Source organism: Caretta caretta, chromosome 13 (assembly GCF_965140235.1).
Source record: "Caretta caretta isolate rCarCar2 chromosome 13, rCarCar1.hap1, whole genome shotgun sequence".
Taxonomy (NCBI): Eukaryota; Metazoa; Chordata; order Testudines; family Cheloniidae; genus Caretta; species Caretta caretta.
In genome coordinates this window covers 2,214,270-2,235,064 of record NC_134218.1, presented here as the reverse complement: position 1 = coordinate 2,235,064, position 20,795 = coordinate 2,214,270, and the positions used below count along the sequence as shown (strand labels likewise).

The 20,795-nt window shown below is 49.8% G+C and overlaps 1 protein-coding gene and 1 long non-coding RNA gene across 2 annotated transcripts in view; one reads left to right on the top strand and one right to left on the bottom strand.

The window, feature by feature from the left end:
• The window catches only part of NOL4L (nucleolar protein 4 like), a 102,493-nt gene extending 95,967 nt beyond the window's left edge, over window positions 1–6,526 (bottom strand). Inside the window, exon 1 of the mRNA XM_048819468.2 lies at window positions 6,162–6,526. Within this exon, the coding sequence (XP_048675425.1) occupies window positions 6,162–6,467 (306 nt within the window). The 5' untranslated portion in view covers window positions 6,468–6,526. The remainder of the gene's footprint in view (window positions 1–6,161) is intronic.
• LOC142068785 (uncharacterized) lies at window positions 4,112–19,450 on the top strand. The gene is made up of 2 exons (XR_012664663.1): window positions 4,112–4,204; window positions 18,046–19,450. It is a non-coding gene; the product is annotated as an uncharacterized LOC142068785 (long non-coding RNA).
• The last annotated feature ends 1,345 nt before the right edge of the window (window positions 19,451–20,795 follow it).

Here is a 20,795-nt window from a genome sequence, read left to right as displayed (position 1 = left end):
ATCAATGGAATTGTGTAGGATGCACAATTTAGATAAGAGTCTGTATTTTTCTTTAAGAATTGTTCAGTCAGCCAGAGCTAGAGGACTGGATGGCTTAGTGAACTAACGATGGGCCACAGACCCTTTCACTTGTAGGTTGCAAGTTCACTTTTAGCCCAAGTTGGTGGTAGTGACCAAAAATTTTTACCACCTGATGACTGCTTTGTGGTCTCTGATGGGAACTGGACCATATGCACGTCACAAAACTACCCAACACAATTGCTACTAACAGGGAACCTGTTGGAAATCTTGGCAGAGAGGCCAAGGACCGAATGAGCCATGGCGATTGATCTCCTAGTGATTCAGCAGGTCAGGACCAAGGTCCAGTTGGCATTGCCACTAGTCATGGTCTCTCTCATGGACAGGGAACTTCATTCTCCAAGATTGCCAATTCTCTTTATACACACACAGAAAGCCAAAGCTGTGTAAATTCAGCCTGCAAATATATCAGAGACTATTGCTGCTCACCAGTGAACTTTAACCAAGAACCCTGAGAATCTCATCAAGAGTAAGCCCTTCGTTAATGTGACTCTTATTCCTGAAACTGCTCAGGGTAAAATTGCAATCGATCCTGTGCAGACACAAAGAGAGCTAAATCTGGAAGTGTTATAGGCTGTTATTTTGGGGTCACACTGGACTTGGTTTACAGGCTCATGCATTTTGTCAGTATTGTGCCAAACTGTCAAGTGCATTTCTAAATGTGAAGCTACTCATCAATTATTTGGGAAAAGTCAGACCCACAGTGCATCCTCACCCCCAGGCTTTTCATGCAGGGTGACGACTCTCTGTGTTGCAAGTAGGTTTGTGTCAAATAATAGGCCATTTCTCACCTTGGGATCCATTTGCACCACCTGCGTCTTTCATTTCAATAATCTTTGTTATTGTTTTCTAATCCAGACCAAATGAAGATCACAGAAAACCTGAGCTGTTAGCTATGACAGTGAAAACTTTTGTAGACTAAAGTTCTCAAAGGTTTTGCCACTGTGGTTTGGGGGAGGGGGGGGGCACCAAATGACAACATTAGGGAATACTTGTACTGGGAAAAAGTGTCCTCTATTAACCGTTAGGTCTGCCTTCTTTCTACCCGTCTGGCTTCCTAAATCTAGCTTGTTCCTACTATGCTATACCATCCTGAGATCTACTGTGTTTTAGTTTTCATGCAGAAACTAAGACTTTTTAGGCATATGTTGTAATGGTCAGATTTATACAGTGTCACAGTGATTTTTCTGCTGTTGATGAAAGGCCGCCATCCATTCCCCTCTTGGTCTCTCTCCTCTGTTTATTATGCTTCACTCTTAGTCTAATATCTTTCTTGAGGGATCTCCAAATGTGTCATTCTAAGATGATTTTAAAACACCTCTACTTTCTGGGGAGTCTGCCTTGAAATATCTAGAAAGGTTCTACATGTAAATCAATTAAACCCCACCATCAGAAATGGCCTCAGCCTTTTATTAGTGTCTGGAATGAACCCTGGAACCGTATATCAAGCTCTGCAGGGGTAAGAAGAGGCAAAGGAAGGCAAAAGCAAATGCACGTACTGCCACAGAGCCTCACAGATCCCTGAGCAGCGCCCAAAGGGTCAGTCTAATGTGAGGCTTTCCCATGTCTCATCTTGCAGTCCCATTTGACTCACTCTTGTAGCCCATATCACAGGCTGCCGGAATGAAGATATCCTGCTAGGTTGGCCAGTGTTCCATAGCTGTGACAAGCGCACACCATGCAGGGTGAAGTATAGCACTGATTTACAGAGTGTGCATATCCACTCCTGCAGCTAATGCCCAAACCAAAGGCTGGGTCTAACCTTTCCCCTAACACCTGGTGCTACATGAAAACAAATCAACACCTCCAGCTGTCACTAAAAATGTCGTATTTTTCCTTACACAATATCTCCATCTCAACATACATCTATAGGAAAACTCTGTCCAAAGGACGCTAAATACTTGGGGCAAGAGAAACATGAGACGATAATAAAAGCCACATTTTAACTCCCCATCATGAACAGATACTCTCATGGTTTTGAGGCAAGATCAGAGATATACAAGGCCAGCTGGCTAATGGATGCTGGGGTTCAAGCACTGCTACACTGGTACTAACATACCAGCAACACATCAGCCTATTATAATTTATAATAGTTGAGCAGTGCGAGGGTACACTTAGGAATTGCAGGATACCTGTTGTTTGTATTTTGCAGTAGCACACAAAGGTCCCGTTGTGCTAGGCACTCTGTATGGATATTTTTTAAAGTCCCTGCCCAAAGAGCTTACAATCTAATTAATATCTGAACAGGCTTGTTATGCTGCCAGTAAGGTACCAAATTTCCTACACGGACTAGGACCTCATTTCTTTTTTGTTGTTGTTGTGTGTGTTAAATGACCTGAATCTTCAGGACACTCATCTGGGAAAGGGAAATCCAAACTCCCTGTGCCAGACCTCACTGCTGTCTCTATTCCCAACCCATTCGTCAACAGAAAGACCACCATCTGCTGCGACCATCACCTAAGGCAGATGCCCCCTTCTCACTGTACAGTCCTATTTTTCAAACCACCCAAATCTGATTAGGCCTGCTCTGATAAGAGGCCTGAAGGAGGGCAAGGGAGAGTTACTCAAGAGAGAAAAGAACCACACGTTAATTGTGTTTTAGCCACAATTGCACAGAAAACACTTATGTCAATTAGGAATAAACAAGGTCAAAAGGGACACTAATAATCCCCCATCCCCCCAAGAACAGGAGTGGCCCTGACTCCGTCATTAGAAGGAAAGACCTTAACCCCACTAGTGCCCTCCACACATTCTTTAGCTCTTCTCAACTTTTCACTCACGGTACAGTACTTCATATTTCCTGTGACAATCTGCAGATACTGAATAGCAACATGCAAAATCCCCTCCCCCTCTCACCCCAGCTGCATTTTGGCTATGCTTATTCTTTCCCGGGGTCCCAAGCCTCAGGACAGTCCTGAGCACATTAAGTCTTTGACAGATACACTCGGAGAAGGAAGATGGGACAGAACAAGAGGTGTCAGATAGATGAGTAACATGATGAGGGGAAAGCCAATTGAAGCACCAACCCAGAAGTGTTTGGAAAGAGCAACAGAATAACGATAAACCAGAACATGCACTTGATTGTTGAGCTGAATGCTAGTATCAGCTTCATAAATTATTTGACTGCACATATGTGAATAATGAAGTGCACCCATCTATACAAAACTAGGGAAGACCACTGAAAGATACAGAATCACTGAATTATCACCAACTAAAGAGAAACCCTGTCACATTATTTATAAATGTTCAGAGATGTTTCAAACAAAACAAAAAATAGCAAAAGCATCAGCTCAAAATCTTTCACTGGATTTACAACATAATGGTTCCTCTTAAGTAACTGAGTCAAAAAGGGTGGGGGGGGACGGGGAACAAACAACTTCTACACACTTGACACCTTAAGATTTAAGGGGGAGCAGCAGTGATGGGTCTTTCCTGCAGTCAGTGTCTCTTTACAGTGCCCCCAGTTTTCACTTCTTACAGTATTACAGTCTCTGGCAAATGTGCTCTATGGTCCCGTTGAAAATTCATCTGTCTCCTGCGGGTCTGCCTATTTTTGGTTTGTTGATTTATGGAAGTCTAGGTGTGTCTAGTATTTGTAGCCTGCAGGGACTGTAATAGAGGAGTTGGGGGTCTAGATACTCTCCCTGCTGAGACTTCATCAGGACATGAGGCTTTTAGGGAGCCTGGTGCCTGCACTGGTCTCGCTGAGCCATCAGGTGTAAGGACCTGGTTGTGCAGCACAACGGGGGGGGGGGGTGTCTCACTAATTAACAGCAGGGTCTCGGGAGTCTAGCATGGCCTCTCTGGGGTACCATGACTCTGCAGCATTGGAAAGATCAGGACATGTACACTGAGTAGCTAGTGAGACTGAGAGGCTCTGGGGGAGATTATGATGTGCACTGTGTGGGAGGGGGTGTTTCTCACTACCTCAGCCAAAGCAGGGTTGGGTGGCTTTTGGGGGGGGGGAGGGGCTGTTGTGCGGAGCAGGCTGTCTCCCACAAATTCGAGAGACATTTGGGGTGGAGGGGCCAGAAAGACCCAAGAAGCCTCTCTGCCCTGCGGAGGGAAAAGAGAAGAAATACTGACCCTCCCCCCTCCCCCAGGAGGAAGGCAGGCCAGATGGGAGGTAAATAGTGCGTTTAGACGCATTCGCCACAGATGGGCTGCCCTCAATGGCAGCATGCTCCAGCCCTCTCAATGCTGGAGCCTGTGTGCGTGTGCTCGGAAAACACTGCACCCTCAGAGCAGCAGCAGCAGCAGCAGCAGCGAGGGGGAAGAAAAGAAAAAAAGGGGAAAAAAAAAAACCCACCAAACCCAGCCCACCCCCGCGCCCAGCTCTGCCCACTTTCCCGGGGCGCAGCGTCTCCGTGCCGCGCGCCGGGGGACACCCGCCCCAGGGCACTTGAGGAGCCGCAGCCCCCTGGGCTGCCAGGCGCTGGGGCAGATGGTGCAGAGGCCGGGGAGGGAGTTCCCAGCCAGCGAGCCCCATGCTGTGCCCCCCCCCCCGCCCCGCGGCGGAGCGGGAGCGCCCCCCCCCTTGCACACAGGGGTCAGCGCCCCCCCCCCCCCCCCAGCTGGCAGGGAGCGGGTCCCCGGCGCGGGGGCGCGGCCGGGCAGGACAGGGAACAATGGCTCCAGCGGGGCCGACTCGTCCCCGGGACAGCAGCCTGCTGGGAGGCGGGGGAGGGGGAGCGGCGCTGCAACCTCCAGCCGGGCTCTGCCCTGCGCCGTCGCCCCAGCCGGGCAGGGAACAATGAGGCTCCCGCAGGGGAGTTTCCCGGGACAGCAGCCCGGGGGGGGGGCACGGCCCCGCTCCAGGCTCTGCCCCCCCCCCCCCCCAGGATAACCAGCGGCGCCGCGGGACAGCAGCCTGCGGAGGGGGAGGGGCGCGCTCCCATGGCCCAGCGGGGCTGGGCTCCAGCCTGCGCCCGGGTCAGCGGGGGCGGGGGCACGCGGCCTGGCCGAGGGAGGCGATGGGGGGGGGGTGTGCCTGCCGCCCCCACTCTGCCCTTGGCTGCAAAGCGGCCTGCGGTCACGGGGTGGGTGGGAAATGCAGGGCGAGCGTCATGGGGCAGGACCTGCGCTGGGGTGGGTGTGGGGGGGTGCAAGGGGGCTCCCTCCCCCGCCGCGTGGGCTGCACGGGAGCCGCAGAGTCTGGGAGCCGGCCCCTGGGTTGCACCCGCCAGGGACTGACACCCAACCCGGAGCTCTCTGCGAGTCTGCACCCATCGCGGGGCGGGGGTGGGGGCAGGTGCAGTGGCCTGGGGTGGAGGGAAGGGATCTCCTCCCCCCACCCTAAAAGAGGGAGCTACCGCCCCTCTTCTTCGCCGCTCAGCCGCTGGGAGGGACCGGCTGGACCGGATGGGGCAGGAGGGGGGAGGGGAGGGTGCGTGCGAGGGGTTTTCCTCCCCTGGGCCGGGTGTCTAACCTAATCTGCATCCTCCCCCCGTTGCGAGGCCAGCTGCTGGGAGCCAGGCTGGCCCTGCCCAGCCCGGGCTGGAGGCTTGGCTGGCCCGCGCCGAACGCGCACCCCTCCCTAGCCACGCATGGGTGGGTGGCGGATGGGCAGCTCAGGTTGGACGTGATCGGACCGGGGTGGGGAGGGGTCCGCCCCAGCTGTGCCCGCCACCACCGCCCCACTCAGCCCCCGCCCGGCGGCGGGGGGGCGGGCAGCCCTTGCTCCGCAGGAGGCTCTGCCCCACGCCCCCCAACAAGGGGTCTGTCTGCAACTCAGCGCACTGGGGGGGGGGGGGGGGCTGGCTGGACCTGTCCAGACAGGGGCGTGGGGCGGCTGTTTTCTCATGGGGCGCAGGGGGTGGGTGTCTCGCCCCCCATGGGGCATGCGCGCTCATTTGCACCCTGCTGTGTGTCTGGGATGTGCCAGTTAGTGCTGATGGGACAGGGGCCGGGATGGCTGGCGGGGAGGGAGGGGGTGATGCGGGGAGGGAGGGGGGCTGCCCCACATTGGGTCTCTCCCCTGCTCTGGGCCCCAGCCCCTGGGGTGTCGGCGGCGGGAGGGAAGGACACACAGACACAAGACAGACAGACAGACAGCGAGCCCCCGGGGCCCGGAGCGCACTAACCGTTCCCGTTTTCACCGGCACATACACCACTTGACCCATCTTCGCCGCCTCCCGGGTGCCGCTTCCCAGCCGGAAGCCCTTGGACCGGACCCAGAACTGGAACTTGCCTTTCTCCCCCCCGCCGGCGCCGCTGCCCGAGCCGGCGCCCCCCTGCAGCACCTCGGCGATGCGCTGGTACTTGCTCCGGGTCACCGTCTTGGTTTTGGCCGAGTCCCCGTAGGTGCGGAGGCACCAGTCCCGGAACTGCCGCCCCAGCTCGCTGTCCCCGGGGCGGCTCCCCCGCAGCAGCAGCGGGGGCTTCGGCATATCCCGGCCGGAGGCAGCGCCCGACCCCGTCCCGGGCTGGAGACGGCGGCGAGCCCGGCCGGCCCCTGCGCTGCGCCCTGCCCGGCCCGGCCCGGCCGGCGGGGCTGGAGTCGGGACGGGCTGCGGGGGCGAGGCCCCGGGAGGGGCCGCTGCGGGGCGGGCGTGGAGGGAGCGCGGCAGCCGGACAGCGACCCAGCGAGCCGGGCAGAGGGAGGCACCGGCGGCGCCAGCAGCAGCAGCAGCCGCTCCTGTCACAGGATCACAGGCGGCTCCGGCTCGTCCCCCTCCCTCCCCCCGCCCGTCCCTGCCTCCTCCGCCCCCCTCCGGCCGCCTCCTCCTCTCCGCGGGATCCCACCTGTTAGAGCCGCGGCTCGGCGCGGCCGCCCCGACCGCCCCCCCGGGCCGGGCGCGGGGGTCGGCGCTACCCGCCTGGGGCCGGGGCCGGAGCCGGGCAGAGGCGCGTGGGGGCTGGGCAAGGCGGCACATGGGGGAAGGGGGCGCCCGGGGGCGGGCGGGGGGAGACCCAGGCGGGCGCCCGGGGGCCGGGCAAGGCGGCACAGGGGGGGAAGGGGGCGCCCGGGGGCGGGGGGAGGCGGCCGGGGGAGAGGGGAACGGGCCAGGGGACTCAATAAAGAGCCGCTTCCTCATTCGCAGGGGCGCACGTGTCCCTGCCCCAGGCGGGGCCGGGGAGAGCGCGGTCTCCTCGGGACAGGGGGCGACCGGGGAAGCAGGCACCTGTCGAGCTGCGCTGGCTGGGACCCTGAGCCCACAGGCAGACGCAGACCCCGGGATTATCAGGGTCCCTAATTTCTCTAAAATAATCCTCTCGAAACGACCGGTGACTTCCCTGAACCTTTGCGGGTCCTACCTCCAGAAACCACTGGGAGCCCCTTAGACTGGCCCAGGGCTTCCAAACTGCACCAGGAGACTCATGGACAAAATCCAATCGCTAAGATTTGCCTGCTCCTGCCCTAAATTGTGCCAGGGCTTGGACCCTTAAACACACCGGGGATTGACCAGCACACCCTGGCTTTGCAGCCATCCCCTGAAACAGTCCAGTTAATGCCCCCCCCCCCAACTCAAGAGGCCTCCTCAAACTATGTAGTTCACTGAATCCAGTCTCCTTGGACCAATCACAATCCCCTAAAGCAAACTGGGACTGAAATGGTCAGTCTCTCGTTAGCTGGAATTAGCCTTTCTTGGTACATTCCGAGGGTGAGCTCAGCTCACCTAGTTTTTGTGATCAATTGATCAATGAAATTGCCAATATAATTAAGATCACCGCCATATTCTGCCTGATTTCTGGTTCCTGTGTCACCCGGATGGTCAAGAAACAAAGGTCTGTTGGAAACCTAGCCCTCTGCGACTTCATGCCATATTGCTCTAGGGAAGAAAGATGGTGGTGTGGTTAAACCACAGGACAGAGAGTCAGGAGCTTTGCTGTCTGTTCATAACTCTGCCACAGACTCAGTGAGTGACCATGGAAAAGTCACTTAATCTGTCTATGCCTCAGTTTCCCCATTGGTTATATGAGGATGAGTACAGGTATCTCAAGATTTGTAAAAGGCTTCAACTTGATGGAAAGTGCTGTATGTGTGTACTTTATTACTATTTATCTGTATAATAGACTGCCCACAACTTTTTGATATATTGAGACAGGACCAGCCCTAGACCAAATGGTGCCCCAAGCGAGGAGTGTCATCTGCCCCCCCACCCCATTTGTTAAGCTTTTGAATACCTTATTTTTTATTGTATTTGTAGCCCATCTCACAACTTGGATGAACGATTTGAGTGCATGATTTAACTCTGTCATATGACGATAAATTTGCATGCTAGGATCTGTACATCTGCGAGCCCGGCGCCCCCCAAGCCCAGCACCCCAGACAGTCACCTGGGTTGCCTGTCCCTAAATCCAACCCTGCATTGAGATGCTGCCTGGGTAATTAATAAGATGGGTGAATCGATATAAAGTAGACCTGGCCCAAATGTAGCACAGAGTCAAATTATTATAAGTTTGGGTCTTTAGTCTTCTCCCTTCCCCAATATTCAACAGGCCTCTTATGGCGCTTTTGCTGAAACCCAGATCTGAGTCTTGGCAGGTCTGTCTACCACTGACAGGCCACCTGCTGTTTGAAAACTTCATAAATTCTGGGGTTTCTCTGGGGAGAGAGGGAGCAACACATTACAGGGCATCTCTGACCCAGATAAATAGCTACCTGAAGCACTGCACAGACCTCAAAGACCCTTTTGTCCCTCTGTTATGACAGTATAACAGTCTACAACCATAGTTGCCATGATGCGGCACACCATGGGCATTAGCAACTTTTCAGTCACAAAGAGGATAGAATTCAGACCGTTCTGGCTCCAGAAGCGCCGGCCTCCATCACTTGAGCTAAAAGCCAGTGCTATTTGTTGGACCTATGACACATGTCTGAATTGTTCTAATTCTAGCCTGTGGAGGCCAGTGGTATACATACGCACTAACAAGTCATTATGTTGTTATCAAAGGTAGGGGTGGGCAAGGGAGATGGGAGCTTGTTTGGAATCTGGGAAATGAATTTGGGGTATCAGTGAACCATTTGGGGCACATAGAGATTGAGCTGGAGGTGAAGGGAACAGAAGGAGCTGGATGGATTGGGAGGAACGGGTGAGTAGAAAAGGGGAGAGGAAAGAAGAGTTTCGTGAAGGTTCAGATAAGCATTAAATATGGCTAGGAATTGGGAAATGCTAATCGGTCCATTCCAAATGTGGTGTGACAGAATAAAAAGCAAAAAGTAATTATAGGTGATATGTGTCCATGCTTACTAGGAGCTTCTTAAAGCACCTAGAGTCAGTTGTGAAATACATAATTACAAACATGGTTGATCTGCACTGTGTGGGTCTCCATGCAGACCTGACTAAACTCCCAAAGTTCTGTCCCACCATCCACCAGGCTCAGCATCAAACCTGGAATGAATATTTGGAACACAGCCTCGTTTATGGTTGTTCCAAAGATGCACAAGATGGGAAACCTGGAAGGGAAGTCCTCAATACACCACAATATTTTGATTGGTCACTACAAATAAAATGGACACCTTTTCAAGAATCAACGGACATTAGAAGTACTGCTTTGACCAAGTGACAGTGCTGCCAGGGAAAGCTGGGATGGCGGCGGGAAGGCATCATGGAAAAAAGTATCTGCATACTTATGACTCAACAACCAACCTCCCTGCAAAGAACGTCTTGCATCCCAAGTCAAATTCAGCCTGCGAGACACTGAGCAATGAAGCAGACCAGCTGAACTCCGTGTCAAGGAGTGGCAGGCACAAAAGAGAAAGATAAGCTAGAAAAGAAACCCTTTTTATAAATTGGCCAGGGTAGCAAGTATGGTAGTAGCTACAGGACAGGAACGTAGAGGAAATACTGGAGCACCATAGTCCAGCTGTTCAGCAGAAGGTGTTTAGTTGGAAGGGGAGAAAGGAGAAACTTTTATTAATACAATTAAGTGTATGTGTTTGCACTATCATGGTAACAGGAAGGGGTTTTCCATTCTCAGCAACGATCAAACCCCTTGATTGAGATAAATTGCTTAGTTTCCTATCTTGCAGTTTAACCACTTAGGAGCGGGACTGTTGCCAAGGAAAAAAGAACCCCCCACTCCCACCTTTTATTCCCATAAATTATAAACTCTTGTCTGAATTACCTTTGGAGGAAGGGAGTGCCCAGAAGTCTTCTCCCACCCCTGTTCCCACCCACTCCAAAGTGTGCTTAAGAGTTAGCATGGCCATAGAATCTGGTCATTTTCCAATCAACTGAACTAATTTGTAATTTATGACTGCCAGTTCATGGCAAGCATCAAACATATGGGCTCCATCACCAGGAAGTAGGCTAATATGCATTATTATTATTATTTATTATTATTACTTATTATTAATAGACACCTTTCTTACATCATAGACATAGATGGCACTTTGCAGAATATGGAATAAGGCTGAGGTTCTGCTCTGAAGATCTTAAGATCTAGCATAGACAGGACAGAACACAGGGCATCAGCTCAGGTAAAGGAAGGGTGGGGGAGACGAATAGCAAGGAGGATGGTGTCAGGGGCTAAGAAGGCGTGAAAGGGGGATTCAGGAGGGGATTTGAAAGAAGAAAGGTCAGTGAGTGGACAGGAAGTGGGGCACCATGTCAAGTGTAGTGGGCAGCTTGAATAGAGGTGTGAAGCAAAGAGTGGGACAAGGGATGCTGTAAGGAGGAGGGTTGAGGGGGACTGGACACACATTATTATATTGTACTAATAATGTAATTATATTATTTGCATTAGTAATTATTACTACCATTTTATTGTTTGTTCATTTATACAATGCTAGTGGTGTGCATGGCACTGCAGAGACAAATCAAATCGCATGTCCTGTGGAGCTCCTTGCCAGAGGATGTTGTGAAGGCCAAGACTATAACAGGGTTCAAAAAAGAACGAGATAAGTTCATGGAGGACAGGTCTATCAATGATTATTAGCCAGGATGGACAGGGATGGTGTCCCGAGCCTCTGTTTGCCAGAAGCTGGGAATGGGTGACGGGGGTGGATCACTTGGTGATTCCCTGTTCTGGTCATTCCCACTGGCGACTGTCGGAAGACAGGATACTGGTCTAGATGGACCTTTGGTCTGACCCAGCATGGCTGTCTTATGTTCTTATGTCCTTACTCCCAAGGAATTTATAGTCAAAGGCCTCACTCCTGTAAAGTGTTATACAAGAAACTTTACTCGATTAGTAAACCCATGGAAATAATAATAGTCCCATGTGTAAATTTACTCCCCAGCATAAGACTTTGTAGGATTTACACTCACGAGTAACTTCACTTATATGAGAGTTCCTGTTGAGCTCAATGACATTATTTGTATGAGTAAAGTGGTTTGCCTAACTCTTTCGAGGATTGAGCCCTAAGGGCTCTGTCCAGCGACCACTGACACACATGAGTAACATTACACACATGAGTATTCCCATTGGACACATAAGACTAGTCACCTGAACAAAGGTATTCCTGTGCATAAGTGTTTGCAGGATCAGGGCCTAAATGTATAGGTGATATTAGCAGGATGCAAGGACCAAGAGCAGAGATGAAGAGGGGGGCTGAGATTATTTACAGCCTTAAAAGGTGAGGAGCTTAAATCTGACGTGGTGAAGAAATAGGAATCCAGTGAATGAATGATTTCAAGGAGGGAAGTGACATGTTCGATTTGCTAGCCAATCAGTCACAGATTCCTTTAGAGACCATTCTAAGCAGTTTGTTTGGGTAGGGTGTCGGCTTGAAATGTAGTGAAATGGCCCAGTCTCTGCACCAGGCACACCATGACAGTGGTTGATGGAAAGGAAATACTTAATGGTCTTCTCCCTGACAAAGATGGACCCCGAAATAATGGATCTTGAATGGGAAATTGCAGTATTTACAAGTGAATATCCGTGGATCTGATATGCAGAGCTGGCTGGGTTTGGGATGTTTTTTTTAATTGTCTAGATTTTGAGAATCGTGTCCTGTTTGCCTTTTCATTTGACCAGATTTTTCTCCCTTCTTCCAGCTGGTTTGATTAATTGTTCCAACTAGCTGCTTTTGCCTGCTCTTCCATATGATGATCTGAATCTATCTATTGTTTCTAATGAGTGGGTTTGGGGCTTTACCCAGGAAACAATACAAAGGATCTTTCCCCTGAGAGTCCGGGGCTGAGTTGTTCTGATAAAACAGAGGCAACACATTAAACAAAAGGAAGGAATAGCATTTTCTGGATGAAGATTTCTGAAGGCCATTTCCATACAGGATCAGCATACAGATCAATATCTGAGGCCTCAGTCATAATAAACTCACACATAGGTTTAACTTTAAGCATGTGAGTAATCTCATTAGGATGACACGCTCGTCCACAATAATGCATGTCATTGGGACCACTCATATGCTTAAAGTTAAGAATGTGTGTAAGAGTTTGCAAGTGGTGGGCCTTAAACTGTGAGCTCTGGAGAGTAGAGATACTGATCGTTGTTTAGCACATTTTACTTCTTATAAATTGCTGCGTGCATTTCATTCTATCAAACTAGGTGCATTATTGTTTACATTCAATAAATAATTATCATGCTTAGTAATGTTTAACAAATGTAGATGGGACATCAGTTCTTTTTATAATGGCATTCTACAAATTCATGGTACATTCTCATCTGGGATACTGTGTTTAGTTCTGGTCAGCCTCTATCAAAAAGGATAGTGCAGAACCAGAGGAAAAGCAGAGACAGGAGATGAAAATGCTTGAGTGGAAAGACTGGAATAGTTTAGTTTAGAGAGGAGATGAGTATGAGAGGACAAGACAGAAGTTTACAAAATAATGAACGGTAGAGAAAAGGTAAATCAAGCAACTTATTTACCTTTTTTCATAATGCAAGAATTAGGGGCCACCGATGAAACTGAAAGGGAACAAACCTGATAAAAGCAAAAAAAATTTGCACAATTTATGGAGTTAACCTGCAGAATTCAGTGCCACAAGATAATATCGAAGCCAAGAGCTTTGTAGGGTTCAAAATTTGGATAAGAAAAAGTTTTAGCATTCTAGGGGATTTTAAAAAAATCAGAGGGATATAAACCGTCACACTTCAGGGAATGCGTCATGGGTAGGGAAGGAATTTTCCTCTAGGTGAGATTGGGATTTGTTCCCCTTCCTCTGCAGTGTGGGGCACAAGTCACTTGCTAGGATCATCTGGGAATCTCTCACTGAACCAATTCCCTGCCATTGCAGAGGCCTCACACATTGGTGAGCAGGATCCCTCCGTTCTCTCCCTGTGGCACACAATAGTTTAGCATCCTGAGAGCTGTAATACTTTGTTCTAGTTCTGGTGGTTGGACTTGGTGTGCCAGTGGCTGGGTGGGGGCAGCCTGTGATATACACAAAATCAGACTTGATCAGGTGGTCCCTTCTGGCCTTACATGCTCTCTAAGCCTAAAACTTGTTGCCTAGGGTTTGGAAGAAACTTTCCTTATGGATATTTCATTCCACAATCACCCACTAAGGGTTTCAGAGTAGCAGCCGTGTTAGTCTGTATTCGCAAAAAGAAAAGGAGGACTAGTGGCACCTTAGAGACTAACCAATTTATTTGAGCATAAGCTTTCATGAGCTACAGCTCACTTCATCGGATGCATTCAGTGGAAAATACAGTGAGGAGATTTATATACACACAGAACATGAAAAAATGGGTGTTACCATACACACTGTGAGGAGAGTGGTCACTTAAGATGAGCGATTACCACCAGGAGAGCTGGGGGGAGAAAACCTTTTGTAGTGATAATCAAGGTGGGCCATTTCCAGCAGTTAACAGGAATGTCCGAGGAGCAGTGGGGGGGGGGGGGGAATAAACATGGGGAAATAGTTTTACTTTGTGTAATGACTCAACCACTCCCAGTCTCTATTCAAGCCTAAGTTAATTGTATCCAGTTTGCAAATTAATTCCAATTCAGCAGTCTCTCGTCAGAGTCTGTTTTTGAAGTCTTTTTGTTGTAATATTGCGACATTTAGGTCTGTAATCGAGTGACCAGAGAGATTGAAGTGTTCTCCGACTGGTTTATGAATGTTATAATTCTTGACATCTGATTTGTGTCTAGAGACTGTCCAGTTTGACCAATGTACATGGCAGAGGGGCATTGCTGGCACATGATGGCATATATCACATTGGTGGATGTGCAGGTGAACGAGCCTCTGATAGTGTGGCTGATGTGATTAGGTCCTGTGATGGTGTCCCGTGAATAGATATGTGGACACAGTTGGCAATGGGCTTTGTTGCAAGGATAGGTTCCTGGGTTAGTGGTTCTGTTGTGTGGCGTGTGGTTGCTGGTGATTATTTACTTCAGGTTGGGGGGCTGTCTGTAGGCAAGGACTGGCCTGTCTCCCAAGATCTGTGAGAGTGATGGGTCGTCCTTCAGGATAAGTTGTAGATCCTTGATGTTGTATTGGAGAGGTTTTAGTTGGGGGCTGAAGGTGATGGCTAGTGGCGTTCTGTTATTTTCTTTGTTGGGTCTGTCCCTGAGTAGGTGACTTCTGGGTACTCTTCTGGCTCTGTCAATTTGTTTCTTCACTTCAGCAGGTGGGTACTGCAGTTGTAAGAATGCTTGATAGAGATCTTGTAGGTGTTTGTCTCTGTCTAAGGGTTGGGTTTTTTTGGACCTTTCTTTAAAGTCCCTAGTATTTGCTCGTGGCAGACACCACATTCTGGCCTGGATGGGCTGACTGAGCATGGCAATACAGCTAGTCAAACGTTTCCTACGAATTTATATCCACCTCTAACTCTGACAACAACTAAACCGTGTTACACTAACTATTAATCCTTGTCAGTGTTGATGCAGTGAATCAGTGCTGGTCTAAGGGCTTAGCCCATCTCTTGAGTACTGAGAAGACTCAACTTCTAGGCACTGACTTCAGAGGAAGTAGCGGGCGCTCAGCTCCCCACTGGATCAGGCCCTTAGGAATGGGAGTGTTCCAAGCAGTGAGATTAGTTTAACTTTCCTTTGCCAAAGAGTGTACAGGAAAAGGGAATCAGGTCAGTTCATTGAGGGAAAACAGCCTGTTTCAAGTTGCCACCTTCTACAAGCCCCTGGCTGATTGTCAGGAGCTGCTAAGTGAAAGCTGCTGCTCAGAGTCAATAGGAAGACAGAAAAGCTACAATTTCTCATTTGAGTGAGTATGTGTTTTTTAAAACGCTATGCTGATAAACAGTACCAGGGCTCTAAAACACTTCCCTAGCATGGACTGCATCTTAATGGAGAGATCATCCTCTGGACACGTCCCATCCCACACAAGATCCCATAACATCCCTGGGACAACTACAACTATTGCTTACATGGAAAGGTGATATGAGGACGATACCTAGTGTATTTGTAGCTGTTTTTAAACACAGTTTAGCAACTGGAAATAGGGATAGCCAGCATCATCTAAAAGTCCAGTCTCCACTGCCCACCAGCAAGTGTTTCACAGATCTTAGCTTGAGAACTACTGACTTATACCATAAAAACTAGGGCCCGAGGCTGCAGTGGGTTGTTTTGTTTTTATCGCTCACTATCTGGATTGCTATTCAGAGTTGGACCCAAACTGGAACCATTCCTCTGAAGTTCCTGAACTTTGCTGGGTTTGGATAAAATAGGAATTCAGTTTCAGGTCACCCCTGGTTTTGGCAGACTGTGAATCCAAGCAATGAGGCTTTACAAAAGCAAAAGGAAAACTACTCCCAGGTTTTTCCCCAAATCTAATGCAAACCTCGGTCAAATAATGAGTCAGGATAGTTTTGGGTGGAGGGCCAAGAGGATGGTCTTATTCTTGACTCTACTGGATTTCTATCCACATCACAACACCAAAACCCAATTTGGTCTGGCTTGCCTCAGGTGAGGCCTGGGACTACAACAGGCAGAGGTATTGCAGGGAAAAAGTGGAGCCCGAATGGCAGAACTAGCTTAGTAGCTGCTCATACGTTTCCTGGATCTAGCTTAGCTTATCATCCTCTTTGGTCCAGGACCTGAACAGCTCAAATGCTGGTTTGAGGTGCATTGGAAAAGCTGAGGGGGCTCAGGACTAGAATAGCTGAGATGCTTTGTCCTCTGGACTGCAACACCGTTACAAAGCCTGTGTTGTGATGTGGGAGCCTGGGATTGGAACAGCCAAGACGTTGTAGGTCAGGATTGAGTTACATTTGCAGAGCTGCGTGGGGGAGCCTGACAGCACCTGCCCACATCATGCCTGACTACGGCTTATGCCACCCATCCCTCATTTTCATGATCAGCAAATTCACCCCCTTTCTTTTCAAAGCAGCAAAGCCTTACAATCAAAGTCTGGGAGCTTCCAAGGCTAGGCTGTCGATGGGGTAAGAGCTGCCATCAGGAAACCTTGAACAGACAGAATGCCCACTTGATAGATTTTTTCATAGTCTGAATGGCAGAGAGCAAAAAAGGAAGTCATATGGATCAAAATAGTTCTACGGTTTGGGAAGTGAAACCTTGATACCGAGACCTCTTGCGTTTGCACTGACTTGCAGGATGGCAGGTTGTCTCCCTGACCCCGTCCAGGCACAAGGTTTGCCTCCGTCTCTCCAAATGTAACTCATTCCTAGCGTTACAGACGTTTGGTTTTCTCCTTTCTAAAGATTCCCTCGTTTCCATCTTCCTCTTTTGAAATCCCTGCCATGGCCCTGCACTGCAGCCTTTGTAGCTGCAGACATGTGGGCAGGACTGTCTTTGGGAGCCCCTTAGTGCTGCTCCTCCTTTGGCCAGAGGGATGGCTGCAGAGTGAGGTGATGAGCCCCTGTCTCCACTCTGTAGGGTCCCCAGCTATTGCTGGCATGGGAATGAGAGGTCAGACCTTTTAAGGGCCAGTTTCTCAGTTGGTGGAGGTCTGTTCACTTCAGTGGAGCTTTGCTGATTTAGACCAGCTGAGGGATCTGGCCCTTAGTTTCAAAAGTTTAAACTCTGCTGCTTAACTTAATTTTTAGGGTGGGCGTAAAGGGCTAACAGGGCTGCCCTAGGCACCCGTGGACCTTGTGGCCACAGAGAGCTGCCCAATCCCTGGGGGCCTTCAGTGGATGCTCAGTTTAAAGTGGGTGTCATTTTCGTTGCTGTGGAGGGCATAAAAGCCCCTGTTTCAATATTTGTGGGTGGGCCTCACATCAAGCTGGGGCAGCCTTAAAAACCCTGCTTAGCCATGCAATGTCATTTTCATCCTGGTGAACCCACCCCCTAGTATCTCAAACGCTTTGGCACGGCTTTTAATGTCACACGGGTTGCTCCTTCAAGTGATTTCTCTGCCCTGTTTGGATGCACAATAGAATATCTTGTGAGACCACTATTTAGTTAGTGACCACATCACTGCCTAGCATGGAAACCTTCACATGTTATTAACAGATATCCCCAAATGGACACCTCTGAGTTCATCCACCTTCAGGTACTTGCTGCCATCAGCCTTCAAACCAGACCTCAAACTGCTTCCTGGCAAATGCTTTATCTCACTGGGGCTGCTCCTTACTCTACAGGTGTCCCATGGCCTGGGTCTGACTCCTCACTTCAGGCACAGCCCTTGCATTTCAATCATAGTTTTGCAGTGACTCGTTTGGCCTTTTCCCTATTTCTGGTTAGCAGCGCAGAGACCAAAATTGTCTCCTCCAAGTGATTTCTGCCCCCCCCCACAACCCGCCGTGTGGGTGCACAGCAAAATATTGTTTGTGACCACTATGTAGAGAATAGAAACCTTCACATGTTATTAATACACATCCCCGAATGGACACCTCCTGTTTCCTACATAACCTCTAGAATTACACACTCAACACCTGATCCTGCAAGGGGCCAACCGCCCCCCTGGGAGATACTGAGCATCTGTCGTTCTCACCGACTTTCGCAGGAGCTGGGGGTGCTCAAGTGGCTCACAGGTTCAGGCCCCTACTCACCTGGTAACCAGAGGTTGCCATAGGATATTAGCTTCCTCCTTGCCAACTTTTGATGAAGTATCATGACTGAGTGAATGTCGGGACTTTTTATTTTATTTATTTATTTATTTTATTGCTTTTTTGTTGTTGTGTCTGTTTTCCCAGGATACACCAGGAGATGTCAAAGTCCTCTCCAGTCCAGGAGTAAAATGGATTCCTTGAAGTCTTGGGCCTGAAGAGGTTAATTTTTGTGCTTCGCTCCCCAGCTCACTGCCGGGCTCTGGCTGGGACAGAACATCTGTCTGTTGCTATGGTTGCAGTATACTTGAAGGGGATGACTGGATAATTATTGCAAACATCCATCCTGCGATGCTGTTCCTGGACCCTCTCTCACCAAAATTAAAGGCTGATGGACAAAAGGGTCAGAGTGGAACTTCTGTTACGGGGATCCTATCGAGGGATGGTGTGTCTGCAACACCTTGCATTTGCATAATTAATGAAGCTGAGGCTGCAGGGTGCCTGGGAAATGTAACATGGACTAGCAACAATAAGATGGCAGTGAGGACTCCAGCTTCCTAGTTGGCTGGTTAGTGCTCTGCATTGTGCTAACACACAGTGGTGCACCCCAGTTTGGAGCTAAATGGGGAAACAGCCTCCAATTTCCATTCAAAGTAACTGTGTGAGATAAACTCTCTGAACTGATGCCTTCGGGCCCAATCCTGCAAACACTTCCTACCAAGCAGCGGACTCAACCCTGCCGGCTGAGGAGATCCTGGGATGCATTTAGGCCTGTGGTTACCCTGAAGCACAGGGACAGTCACATTGTCTTCAGTGGGATTACTCACTTGCTCAAAATTAAGCATGTGCTTACATGCTTTACTAGATTGGGCCATAGGTGCTGCTCCTTTCCTTCCCCCAGAAATCCTGTCCTTACAGCAGCCTGTCAGGGGTGATGAGCAGATATACTGGCAAGTGCATTTCCTGCATGAGGAATCCTTCCAGCACAAGGCAGGTTGTTGTGATGCAGTGAGAGACACTTTGCTGGTCCTCTGGGCAGGAGCGAATCCATGCCAGTCCTCTGCCAGCTCGTGCTTGCTTAGACACCAGGGTAGTAGGTGCTGTAAAATACCATAGATCAACAGCAAATGTGCTAGCCAGTGTGGGGCAAACATGCTCCTCTCTCAGCAGACTATGCCTCCTTGGGTTTGTGGCAAGGACCACATGTTGCCTCTTGGGCACTCCTCCCTGTGCTTTGGGGGATTATTCTGCCCAGCTGCTTGTATGGAGAGGGCTGAGTCACAACACCAAAACCACCCCAATCTAGAATTTGCAGCTGGCCTATTTTTCTGTGGGGCTTAAACTAAGACTCTTGATCCAACTCCCTGGGAACTTTGGGATGTTTGAAATCCAGATCTGGACCCCAAATTTGCAGCACAGCTCCCTATTGGCCAATTTCTGCTGTCATCTCCAGCACGCTAGTGCAAAGAATGGTGCAGAAGTTCCCCTTTTTACTTGCTACTGTTGTACCATTTGTTTCACTACATAACTTCAATACATCCATTGTACAATTTTTCTGTTTATCCACAAGTGGTAGGTTGGTGAGTCAGAGAATTGAGCTGGAATCACAATGAACACAGACCTTGTGCAGCCACTAGCCAATAAACAGAGTTTCACAGTGAAGGGCCCTCAGCCAAAGGCACGCATTATCTCCCAAGAAGTCTAGGTAGGCTACTGGGGACGAGACTGCTCCACACTCTCCAAGCTACCTGTAACAGTAGGAATCAATAATAACACAGAGCATTTAACAGAGCGGTTTACATCTGCAAAGCCCTCTGCGGACGTTAACCAGTAGCTCTTCCCTACACCCCATTTTATAGGTTGGGAAGCAGAGAGACTGAGTCACTCGCCCAAAACTGGTCGCAGGTGTGGAATTAGACATGTTTGGCTTATTCCACAGGTAATGCTGCCTCCTTAAATAAGAATAAGTGGAGAGTATAGAGAAAACCCTGGGATGCCAGTTGGGTTCTCCTTGAACATCATCATCCATCCACAGCATTTCATATATGCTAAGAGTGAGTCCTGCAGTCCTTGCACACCTTACTGATTGCAACAGAATGACTCAGGTGCATGAGGGCTACGCGCATGTGATTAGGGGTTGTCAGACTGGGCCCCATGGCTGGAGAACCCTTTCTGGATTGGCGGGGGCAGAACCAAGTTCTTCCCTCCCAGTGGCTATTGCACAAGGAGAATGGGATAAACATGGGTGGAACTGCATGCCCGGCAGTAACGATACACAGGGATGTGGTAAACTTTCAGACAAGCTGGTATGTGAAGTACAGGTCTCCATTTGTAAAGCTGGCAGAATGTCTGTTTTGGTCTCTGGTGTGTCTGTTCAGTCACAACCTCCCACTAGGGTTGGTTCACTCCTTCAGGGCCCCGGGAGAGCTCTGGGAGGTATTGTCCTCGAGTCAGACTCAGTGCCTCCTGAAAGTACAGTAGGAGCTCAGCCATGCCTCCTAAAGATGCAGTGTCTACTCCCCCTGAGCTGGTTGCAGCAGGAACAGCAGGTGCTCAGCATCTCTCAAAGCCAGGCCATTTATATGTAGATGCCCAAATACGGTGTGAGATGCCTGACTTTAGTTTGGAAATAAGTGACTAGCCTGAGGGTCTCAGAGTGAGTCTGCAGTGGAACCAGGAACAGAATCCAGATTGCAGGCCTTCTGCCTGGTGCTTTAGCCACCAGAGTCAGCCCATGCTGCGTTCAAGCAAGTGATTGCATCTGAAAAGGGCACAGGTTCCTTTAAATGGTTTACAATAGACTGCCCTTTGTACTCTGGCACCACTATGGTTTGATCTGAATCAGTCACTGGAAACTCAGGATCCTTAACCTCTTCTGCTGGGGCTGCAGGCTGGAG